Genomic DNA, 12,178 nt, shown 5'->3' with positions numbered 1-12,178 from the left:
AACGGATCATAAGCTTTAAGAGGGATGGTTGGAATAGCCAAGGTGATGAGCCATCACGTAGCATCCACCAGTGGCCAGAAAGGACAGCAGCTAAAGGATCAAATAAAAACCTTGTATGAACAGGAAACCCCTAATTCCTCAACCTCGCAACGTTTTTCAAATATATAAGTTGTTTCCCCCCCAACTGCTTGGTACACCGCAATAAACCACTATTAGTGATGTCAAACCCAGGCAGTTCTTTTTATAGACCCCATCGCCACTACCACTCCTGATATTGTTGGTCAGAAGCGGTGTACCAGTTCTTTTTCACCTGCACTGCAATTCTTTGCTAAAGAAGGATAACGTTCGAGATAAAATGTTAACATACATTGTGTGAGCCCAAGTGCCTTGCCAGAGTGGTGACATGGCGCAAACTTTCCTCACCTTCTAAGTACCTGACCAGTACGCTCCTCTGCCATACCAGACTGTGACCCAGGTAGGACGCCCACATTTGCCACTAGGTTATAGTTGACTGTGAGTGAAGAGCAGTCGTGCACTGTCCCTTTTGCTGCCTTCTTGAAACTCCTTTGCCAAACTGCTTCAGTCTTTTTAAGCTCAGATCAGAGCTATACAAGTCAGCCCTGCCTCTCTTGGAAGTTGCTTTCATATACAAGTGATCTAAGTTTTAATTATTCCTGGGTGCGGGTTTACACATGTAGAAATGTTGCCACTACGGGAGTGCAGGGAGTCTATTTAAAAAAAAAAAAAAAAATGTAATAGTTGATCGATGGAGGGCGATAGCCGAGGCATGCCTATGTGAGCTATAGCCTCTGGGTGTGCAAAACAAAATAGTGTAGGCATGGTAATTGAAAGTGTAAGGTTCCATGACTTACAAACTGTTCTTCATGTTGCAGGAGTTGGAGTGTCCACCTGTAGAGGGCCTCTACCTAACAGAGCCAGAGACCATGTTGGAGCTGTTCTGCACCCCATCAGTGCACCGCCTCGACATCCTGGAGTGGATCTGCACACGGTAAGACTCCAGGATATATCGGTGCATGGTCAGAAACTGGGGTGGCTCTGTGTCTGGTCAAAGGGTAAGGTGGATCTGTGCACCATAAGATCTCAGGGTAGATCTTTGCATAGTCAAAGGCAGTTGTAGCTCACACAGTCAGAGGGTGGGTGGAATGGGGTGGTGCCGTGGTCCATTGTCAAAGTGTGGGGTGGAGCTGGATCTGTAGAGCTTATCAACATTTTATTTGTGAATTTGTGTAGGATGAACATAGCCTCACGCACTATAGAGGGATCTCATAATTCAGAAATAGGACCCTGGGCTCTAGACTGAATCAGTAAGAGAGTCAGTCTAGACTTGCACTCGTTTGTGTTGGTGGCTCTCCCTGCAGCAAGAGGCCACTTTCTGTTTAACACACCTCAGTGGCTTTGGTGGCAAGCTCATAAACTCCTCTCTGAGGCTGTTATCTCTCTGTGCCCCTGAGGACGAATTTTGGGTGATTGTGTGCTTTGGAGCTTCCTTGTTGGCCTACATTTTCTCACAAGTAGTGTCTGTTATGGTTTCTTGAATATAATGACACCGGTTGCACCTGAGTAAGGCCCTGTGCATGCAAACTCTATTCCTTCTAATGAAACTTGCCTCCATCACACCATTTGTCGCTTCGGTGTTCTCGGTCTCCTTCTATAAACTCTGAGAATGTGGTTCCCCTGGTTTATGGGGTCAGGGCATGGTGCCTAATTATCGTGCCCTCATCCTGGAATCCTATTTTAAAAGTAATGGTTTAAATACAAGTCCCCTGCATTTCTTTGTCATTCTAACTTTAAAGGAAGGACCCAAATTGGCGCATCTAATGTGTGTTTTTTTTTTTTTTTTTTTTTAACAGTCGTGTTTCTCCAACTTCACAAGGAAAAGAGCCATGGACAGGCACTCCTTTTTTTTTTTTTTTTTTTTTTTTTTTTTTTTTAATTTCTTTTTTTTTACTTCAATTGTAAATAAACTCTCAAATTAGTGATATAAAACACTTTTTGAATGTCTCAAAAATATTTTATAGATGAAAACCAAACTGCAAAAGGATTTCATGTTCACCATTTGTACAAAGCCTTTCCTTACAGGTTCAATCCATTTTTATGTAGTAGATTTCTCTGCTTTTCTGAAAGATTTCCTATGGGAAACATACTTTTTGAACTGCTTCTATAAATCTGTGCTCCCCATCCTACCAAAAATCTTCATTAAAACATTACATTAATTTAGCAAATGTTTTGTTTTGCAAATTTGTTTGGAGATTTATCAAATGGCACCATAGTTGTTTAAGAAAGGTGTTTGTCTCTGAACTATTCACCTTAATCACAACAGTGTCAGTCTGTCTCAGGACCTTTTGTAATGTCATTCGTGTAGAAAGCTTTTAGGACACAGCGTCATACTGAAAGTGTTTTGCTGTCAGAGAGGTTTTTATTGTTAATCACCTCAATAGCGCATCTTCTTTTTTTCTCCTCTAAAACAACCCTTCAGACTGCTAAGTTTACCCGAGACCCTGCAAAGATACTGCTATTCTGTGTTCAAACTATTATCTCTTTTCCTTTGCCTACACTCCTTCCCCCAACTTATAGCCTCTGCTTCAGTTTGTTTGTGTGACTCTAACCGCGGTGCAGCGGGTCTGCTCTCGTAGCGCGGTGTGGGTGTGCGTGTCTGCTCTCGTAGCGCAGGGCGGGTCAACTCTTGTATCTCAGTGCAGGTCTTCTCATGTAGCGCCGTGCGGGTCTGCTTTTGATCAGGATGCAGTTCTTATAGCATGGTGCAAGTCTCATCTTGTACCATGGTACAAATCTGTTGTTGCTTCACAAGTGCAAGTCCATCTTACTGTTCAGTGTGAGTCCATTTTGTAGCACAGTGCAGGTTTGCTCTCGTTACATGGTGGAAGTCCTGTTTCACTGTTCATTGTGAGTGTGCTTTCATAGCAGAGAGTCATCTCTTGTTGCACAGTGCAAGTTGTCACTCTTTACAAGTTGTAAGTCGCTTCTTGCAGCACACGTCTGTCCTGCTCACTGTTGTGGTATTGGTTGCTTGTTTTCTAGTAAGAGGCACCCTTATCACCCTATCACACTCTTGTTGCTTGCTTATGCTTTTTCTTCTCCTAGGAACATGGGACTCTGTCTCTTCTCTCCATCATTTATTGCTCTTCTCCCACCTATCTTGTTTGCTCTTCCTTTTTTCACACAGATAGCTCTGCCATCTCCCTGTGTGTGTGTCTCTCCTAACACAGCTCCTTCTCCTCTTCAGTTCGATGCACCCTCTCTCTCTCGTAACATAATGCCTTTCCCTTGTTGCAGGATTTGCCCACCACTCCAGGATCAGTTTTCTTGTCTGAAGGAGTCTCAGAGCCAAGTTAAAATTAAAGGTATGCCTTCTCATTCTCCCTTCCAGAGACCTGGCAGACCTCAATGTCAGTGCTTAATTTGAGCCTGTGGTTTCCAGAGCTCAACACTGACACTTAATTGTCAAGCCTGGCACTTATGATGGTCAGCCACATGGAGGTGCTGTTTGTTTAATTCAGAGATGAGCAGAGCAACAGTTGTTTATTACTTCAGTGTACATTACAAATGGCTAGTACCTGCCGCCCAAGACATTCTTATAACTTTGTGGGCCTGGAATAGTCTGAATTATCGCACTTGGAGGAGTGTGATGGTTCGCAGTTGTTGGTACTGTCGTTGGAAGCAGTCGCAGGGGCAATTGGTGGTCCAAGCTGCAGTGGCCTCCTGACGGGAGCCCTGGCGTAACGAGAGCTCTGGCATTTTTTTTTTTTTGTTTTGTTTTTTGTTTAATACAAATTAAGCACTACTCAACGTTCTTTCCAAATTTGAGGATTTATGCACTGGTCCTCACAGCTGCCTAGCTTTAAGTGTAATCTTTGAATGGTAATACAGTGGTTAGCATCAGTGTGCTTAGCATTTCCAGGCTAAAAGTGTTAGTGATTGATGTTGTGCCATGTAAAGTAGGTCTTTGTCCTGAAGATGCCACAGTTCAAACTAGCCCAGGACTACACACCGATACTCCATGCGTTTGGGCTTCCTACAGAACAGAAGTAGGGGTATGGGGGTAAACCGCATGCTTTTTTTCTAGAACAAAACCTGCTCCCAAAAGCAGAGAGGAAAACTGTGGAAGCCAGTGAGCTGAGCAAGCGTCCTGACTGATAGCCCAGTGGCATATGCACCCATCCACACACATGTAGTTTACATGTCTGATCCTGGAAGGGCAGTCTCCATTTGAATACTTTGAGAGCAAGAAAATAACTAGGTTTTGTTGGGTCTTGCCTAGTGAGTACTAATAGACATTCTGGTCTGTGCTCCATAAGTACTCATTATTATTAGAATTATTATAACATACTACCCTGCAAACATGGCTGCTTCCCCGCAGAGTGATCTCTGGAATACTCGTCAAGACTGCAGCGTAAACTTGGACATATGAAAGAAAAAGATGTGACTGGTTGCACTGTCTCCAAAGGAGTGTTCATTAAGCAAACGGCAACCACACGTAAACTCTGGAGTGAGAAGTTACATGCACTACATAAATGATAAATTAACAGTACAGATCCCAGTCCCATATGAGGCCCGGAGTGTTGCCAGCGGTGTTTTAAGTCCTCTCTACACTGGTTCACCAAACGTCATTCATGATTACTCCAGTTGGCCAGAATTAATGATGAGGTGTTAAAATATGGAGATTGGGTAGAAAACCTTTCTAGTGTGTGTTATGAAAACTGGATGTAGCCCCACTTACAGGGTACATGGTGAAAACCTATCCTGGATAAATAGTGCTATTTTGGGCTATGACTTTAGTGTAGGATGCACAGTTAGAAGGAGATGTTAAAGTTGGGCAGAACCAAATGACAAAGCAGGCACACCAAAGATGTTGGAAATAATGCTTGCAAATAATTTGAGCCACTGACGATTGCTCTACGTAGCATTCCAAGTCATGGTTTTCACCCACTGTGCCACTCTAGACAGAAGCCCACGTTATGCAAACCAGTTCTGACCCTGCTTCCCATAGGAAGAGCCCATCGCAAGCTGCCAGGCAAGGCCCCCTCAGTAAGGAACACAAGCAACCCCAGACTGGATTTGGTCTTGTCAGTGAGTTATATTTTAGATTCTGTGGGTGAGCGGGCAAAGGACCCACATATGGGCATTGTAGGAAGCAGGCTCTACATATGGTGTACCAAAATGAGATATACTGTGCAAAGAGTCCAGGGGCTCTCGTACCAGTTGACAAGGGCTTGCTGTAGCAATCCCAAGGTGCTCTTTTAGGGGGTAGTGTGGTCGAGCAGCCTTAGGCTTATCAGAGAGGAGTGTTGGACATCTACAGTAGGCACGCAGTCAATAAATTAGACACATGACTTAAGAAGGAGATCAACACCAATTTTACAAAAATATCAAGTATCTTTATATATGTTTAGGCAGCAGAATCAAAACTGTCAGGTAAGTACATTTTGCAATAGAAATTCTTACAGTTTTGAAAAGTTGACACTTAGAGCAATTTTCTGAAGCTGCAATGTTATCCTATAGAGGAAAAACAAATATGACATACAGGTACTCAGCAGTGATTTACAGGACCAATCTTCCAGATTTAGGATGAGTATGGAGCAGGGTACTAGGCCACACCAACAGGTCCCGCAGGCGGCACTGAGGCAGCCGCTTACAGAGGTGTAGTTCAGCATTGGGTGCCCCGTTTAAGACAATTGGGATCAGTCCAGTCAGAAAGGCACTGCAGGCAGGGACTGGGAGTGCAGTCTGGGTGGACCAGCAAAGGAGTTCAGTTTGTGCGGTGGTCGGGGATGAAGGGACACCAGTTGCCTTCTTCTCCTCGATCCAGGGCGGCCAAGTGCAGAGGTGCAAGGGACCATCGTGTTTCCGTCACCGGTCGCGGTAGAGGGGCCTGCAGAAAGAGGCTGCAGACGTTGACTGGGAACCCATTCCTACCGAACCAGTAACTCGGATCTCTCAAAGCTCAGGGAAGTAAGGACACCAGTGGTCCCCTTCTCCTTGGTCCGGGGCGGACAGACGCAGAGGTGCAGTTGACTGTCTGGTTTTTATCTCCGGAGGCAGTCGTGGTGGGGCTGCACAAAGAGGCTCGAGCCGACGATGTGAAGGTCGCAGTGGGAAGACCTACAATGGACTTTGTCTCTGGAGAGGCTGGGGATCACACTGGTACCGTTGTCCCACTTCACCTCTGGATAGGGGCACGGGTGCAGTGGTGCTGTCCAGCGCCAGGTGTTGGACGTGCGGAGTCCTCTTCAGTGTTTCTAAGGTGCCTTCAAGATTCAAGGAAGCGGCTGTGCTACTCCACTGGAGCTCCTTGTGCTGGGGTGAAGGCTGACAATCTTCCCAGGCTTTTGGAAGATTTAGCAGCTGGAAGACAAGGCGTCTTTCTCTCAGTTGTCGAAGTCAGCTGGTATGGTTGGCACCAAGTAGTCAGTGGTCTTCAGTTCTTACCTTTTTGTGTCTCTGGAGTGTCCTTCTTTTTCAGGTCAGCAAGATCTGATTTCCTGGTGCCAGGGGCTCCTCTAAATACCAAATTTAGGGGCTTTCAGGTGTAGGATAGTAGCCAGTGGGCTACTTTTCCCTGGGGTCAGGTCATCCCCTATATAACCACTTCCTGTGGTAAGTGGGCATAACCCTGTCCCATAGTTCCTAGTTCTGCCATCACCAGGGTGGCAGGCTTTAAAGTGGTGTCTACATCAGGCAGCTCACCCTAGGGGTGGGAATGCCTCTCTGACTAATTTTCCTGCCTGCCCATGTGCCAAATGGACTGTGGGGCAGGGGGATTGGTATCCTTTATTTTGAGGGAAGCCAGATCTGCATACCAAGGGCTTCTTTGAAGCCCCCTGTCTTGGAATGAGATTTGCAGATCATCCTGTTGGGAGGGGTGTGCTAACACCCCTGCCAGAGCAGGTTTCGTTCCTGTTCATCCAAGAGCCAAGGCTCTGAACCTTGGTGGTCCGAAACCGGTCTGGTGATGACAGGCTGGTTAGAACTAGTCAGCAAGCACACGAGCAAAGGTAGAATTTTCAGATGGCACCTCTGAGGTGCCCCCGAGTGCATGTATTAATAAACCCATCACATCCATCAGTGAGGGTTATTTAATATGAGATGTTTGAAACCAAACATCCATATTTTCTGTGAAGCCATCATGTAGATGGACAACTCCTATTGGCCAGTGTCCAGCACATGCACTTAAAATGGCTTCCCTGTTCACTCGCTATATCTGAGTCGAGAAAGACATAGCAGGAGCGTATCTGCTCTTGCAGACATCTCCTAGCATATAATATAATGCATGGTGCCTTAGGGCTGTAAGGCCTGCTTTGGGGTGACCTACATATATTGCATGTAGTGTTAGGGGACATGGTGTGCCATGTTGTGTTTTCACTCTTAGCTGCACCAAGACACGCAGCCTGCAACGGCAGCCTGGTAGGTGAGGGGTCCCTGAGGGTGACACAATAAATGCTGCATCCCTTGGGACCCCCTTTGGTACCCAAGCCCTAGGTACCAGGGGCATTTTATTAGGGACTTACAAGGATGCCGAAGGTATGGCCAATTAGGGAACAATTGCACAGTTTTAAGGAAGGAGATCTGGCGCTGGGGACCCGGTTAGCAGGAACCCAGTGCACATTCAGTCATAATTGCACTAATTTTCAGCAAAAAGTGGGTGTGACCATGTCAAAAGGGACACTTTCCTCCGGGCAAACACTTGGCCACTTAAGGCGTTACTTCAAACAAACAAAAGGTGATGGGAAGAATGCTAGCAAATAGTCCAAACCACTAGAAATCACTCGTGGTAGCTCGCCAACCCATTTTTTTTTTACCCAGTGTGCCACTATAGCTGGAGGCCCACAATATGGAAAACACTATTGACCATAAATGTACAGTTTCATGCGAAGATAATATTGGACCTGCGCTAAGTTCCTACCTACTGGACTGGTGCCCAACCAAGTCGATAATGAACATATAACCAAAAGCTGGTCAAAGGGAAATTATTCAAAAGGTTTCAACACAGACAAGATAAACCACATCTGTCCACAACTTGTATTCCATTAACATTTGTTCTTACATTTTAAAATTATTCGTATCTGAGATACTGCTAATCCACAGGTCCAATAATATCTAAGACCCATGTTAAAGCACTTAAGTTCAGTATAAATGTTCAATTTTGTTCATTCCACTTTATATTCATCAAAATAACAATTATAACCGTTGTATTTTTTCCACTTCATGTTGAATAAACACTTTCAGCCGACACGTGTTTTACGGCGGTTCATGTGGCTTCTTCAGGGCTAAAATTTAAAAAGATAACAATAGTTTTACACAATATTACAAACAGTGCTGTGCCTTCATTGCAGGTTCCTTGTAGTTCAAAAACACAACTTGACCACTTCCAAAATTACTTCTGTGGGGGAAGGCTCATTTGAGAACATAATTATACTAATCTCCACAACTCCATTGTGTGCTCACATTATCAAACAATAATTACTGTATCAAGCCGTAGTCCCCATTGCTCCCCAATTGTTTTCCAAAACAATTTGTTAAACCCTCACTCTAAAAAATATTTTGACTTGCTTCTTTACAGAACTGCGCCTCCACACCTCATTGCAAATGAAACATCGAATGTTCAGGGTCAGTCTTCTGCTAAAATACATCAAAATGTCACTAGTATTATTCTGTCACTCAGATCACATGTTCACCAGAACTTATTCTAAGAGCTTGTCTCGTGGTTTCCCTGTATACAAATAAAATCTAATCTTTAGCAGGATCCAGCCTCACTATCCACTATTGCACTGTTGGCCGTGCTCCTCGTGGAATAGTCCATCCTGAATGGCCATCCGAGGCCCCCTCCAGAAGCGGGCAGATCTTGTTTCGAACAAGAGAGCAGCAGGCGGGAAACCTCTGCATTATTGATAATAACTTCTTGAACAAGTTACCCACGAACAGTTCTCCAGTCCCTTTTGGAACCCACAGGGGATAAGCAACTTTTAGTTTTCTCGGGTAGAAGTTAAATATGCGGTTGGGTTTGCTTGACTCTGAAGGGTGACGTTTTCCAAGCAGGCTGTCATTACCCTTCTGTGTCACTGTGAACAAGGGAGCTTTGTTAGGAAAAGCAGTCCTGCCACTGATAGCTGCTAGAGTGCAGCAAAGTGCGACGTCCATGAGCACAGGTACCAAGGGCCTTATTTTTGTTTTTTTTGTTGGTTTTTTTTGCGTATGGATTACTCCGTCGGAGCGGTGAGGGATGTCCTGTTCGCCGTAATATATATCCCATACGAAATGATGGTATTTATTATTCGGCGGACGGGATATCAGTCACCGTTGTAATGAAGTAACCTGTCTCCGAAATATAAATCCGACCCCAAGCTCTTTAAAATAATAATTACTTTGCAGGGTGATTGTCAACTTTACCCTGAACACTTTGGTTTCTAATCTTCACCCTCCCCCTATATGATCACCTCCTGTGGGAAGTGGGCATAACCCTCTCCCAGAGTTTATTTCTATTTATTGATTAGTGTAATTACACACACCTGATGCATGTTGTTCTGTTCGTGGACGTGGTTGTTTGGATTCGCTCCTGCCACACTCAGCAGAGCTAGAGAAGATCTGGACCGAGCAGGGAGTGTGTCCCTGTTCCTTGTGGGACGTTATGTTCCCTTCGTCTCCATCTACTACTGGGCGTGCTACCTCTCCATCTAATAGTCCACAGAGAACCTTCAGTCCCCAGCGGGTTTCTGTAGTGATCAGTCTTTTGAGATTACAATCTGAACGCTCTGGTTTTTAATAATCATCCTCCAGGCTATAAATTAGCATAACCGGATGTGCATGTACTAAATAGCTCATGAGAGGTCATTACTATAAATGCAAATATAAAAAGATTTTAAAAGGTGTGGAAGATAAAGAGCTTCCCAAAGCAGTAAATACGGTTCAGGCTGCAATTATGGAAATGTTCTAGCCAGCCCGACACAAGGGAGTTGCACAACAGTGATCAGGAAAATGACACACTGTAGTTCCTCTTCCCCAAAGCCCTCATGACAACTACACAGCAGAAGGCTGGTTGTGATTCATTGTGTTGCGCAACCATTGGCAAGCCTTCCTAATTAGGATACTGCTTTCCTCCTTAAACATGGAGGTGCTGGCCCCTTCTGAAACCGCAATGCAGTGTGCAGAATAAGAAGAGCAGCGCAAACCCCACACTGTGGTGTAATTCCTTCACCTTGGATAGATGACAAGCCGGGTCCTGGTTATTTCATGCCCAAAGCCTCAAAGATCCTGAGGATCTAAGTGAATATTATTACATTCCTCTATGCTGGAGGGATGGGCAGCTCTGAAAGCTCGAACAGCACCACAATGTGAACATCAACCATGGGACAATATTGACTCCAGAGTGGTTTCTGTTTCTTGAAGATTGGGAAGGACAAAGAAAGGGACTATAGAGAACGACATGATGATGGGTAGAGCAGGCTTTATCTGATCACAGCAGTCTGTGGTAAGTTTTAGACATCGGCTTTACCACGCATGCCTTTACCCCTACCTAACGCCCAACGGGACATAGGTCATCATTAAGACATTGGAGGTAAAAACCGCCTACTGCCGCGGTGACGGCCGCCAACATACTGTCATCGCGGCTACCATCCGTCTGCCATATTAGGAGCACTTCCTGACTTCCGCCACAATAAGGGCAGAAATCGAGCAGTGATCATAGTGGCGGACGGTGGTAAGCTGGCGCTGCTACCACCAGCCCCGCCACTCCCGTAGAACGCCGTCAGCCGTATTGTGACCAGTAATACGGCCTAGCGGTGTTCTGCTGGCGGTAGCAGTGCCCCTTCCTGTTCCCTGCCGGATGACCTCTGCGACCAAGGTAAGTCAGGCTTCTGGCAGGGCAGGGGGATGGGAGGGTCGGGGTGTGTGTGAGTGTGTGCATGAATGTGTGAGTGTGTGTGTGCATGTGCCTGTTTGTGTTGTGGTGTTTGCGTGTGAGTGAATGTGTGTAAGAATGATGAAGTGAGTGCATGTCTGCATGTCAGTGTGATCGTTGTAAGAATGTGTGTAGGCATGTCAAAGTATGCGTGTATGCCAGTGTGAGTGATTGGGTGTATGCATGGTGCATGTCTGCGGTGTGTGCATGTGGGCAGGTGTGTGTGAGGATCGGAGGAAGTGGGGGGGGGGGTTTGTGAGGATCTGAGGGTGTGTGGGTTTGTGTGTGGATCGGAGGGGGTGGGGGGAGTTTGGATGGAGGGAGCTGTGGGGTGTCAGGTGAGTGTTGTGGGGGGAGGGGGGGGAGCAGCCTACTGGTGACAGGAAAGGAATTCCCGATCACCGGTGGGGCCTACCGCCATGGTTTTTGTGGTGTTGCTAACACCACAAAAACAATGGTGGTAGGCAGGCTCATAATGCCGCCGCCGGCCGGGCTGGATATAGACATCTCCGACCCGGTGGCTCATACTGCCATGGCGGTCTGAGTGGTGAAGTGGCGGGTTGGCTGCAGCCAACCTGCCCATCTCATAATGTGGTGGTATGTACCGCCAGCCTATTGGCAGTATTGCCACCACTTTACCACTCACCGCCAGGGTCATAATGACCCCCACAATGTGTCCGGGGTGGCTGTTGATGTGAATCGATACAGATGAACAGGTAACAGCAATATGACTGGTAGAACTTAAAGTTTACCTGTGAAGAGCAGTTCTTGAACACCCCTCTGGTGAAGGATCCCTCGCAGCATACGATGGCTGACTGTGTCAACACAGCTTACAGTCCTAATGATATCAGTGGCTTGATTACCAGCATCTGCTCACACTACCAGGTAGTCCGTAGTAGAAACAAGAACTTTTGAGGTGAACGCCCAACAAAGAAGCATCTAGAATGTTACAATGTTTGACAAAATGTTGCTGTTGACCATTAGCTGCTCTCTGCAAACAGTTTCCTGTATTGGGAGTCTGATGTATAAAGTTCCTTGGTGTCCTGAAGGAACTCGGTCCTTTTTAGTAAACGAGTGACCAACTCATGATTAGGATAACTCCTTGTTTTGAGAGAATCAGTCATGTTTTGAGGTAGTGACAGTGATTTGAGTCAAATCATGAGGCACACAAGGGTTCACTCTAGACCTTAAGCAGTGGCTTCTGGGTAACAGCCAATGATGCCTCGGTTCTTAAGGGGTGCAATT

At 45.8% G+C, this 12,178-nt stretch overlaps 1 protein-coding gene across 3 annotated transcripts in view; it reads left to right on the top strand.

Moving 5' to 3' along the window:
* Positions 1 to 12,178, top strand: part of HAUS7 (HAUS augmin like complex subunit 7) — a 100,113-nt gene that overhangs the window by 26,446 nt on the left and 61,489 nt on the right. For all 3 annotated transcript variants that reach the window (XM_069209377.1, XM_069209379.1, XM_069209378.1), the window contains exons 2-3: positions 894 to 1,009; positions 3,316 to 3,383. In XM_069209377.1, the coding sequence (XP_069065478.1) occupies positions 894 to 1,009; positions 3,316 to 3,383 (184 nt within the window). The remainder of the gene's footprint in view (positions 1 to 893; positions 1,010 to 3,315; positions 3,384 to 12,178) is intronic.

This window comes from Pleurodeles waltl, chromosome 10 (assembly GCF_031143425.1).
Source record: "Pleurodeles waltl isolate 20211129_DDA chromosome 10, aPleWal1.hap1.20221129, whole genome shotgun sequence".
NCBI lineage: Eukaryota > Metazoa > Chordata > Amphibia > Caudata > Salamandridae > Pleurodeles > Pleurodeles waltl.
This window is presented reverse-complemented; position numbering and strand designations above follow the sequence as displayed.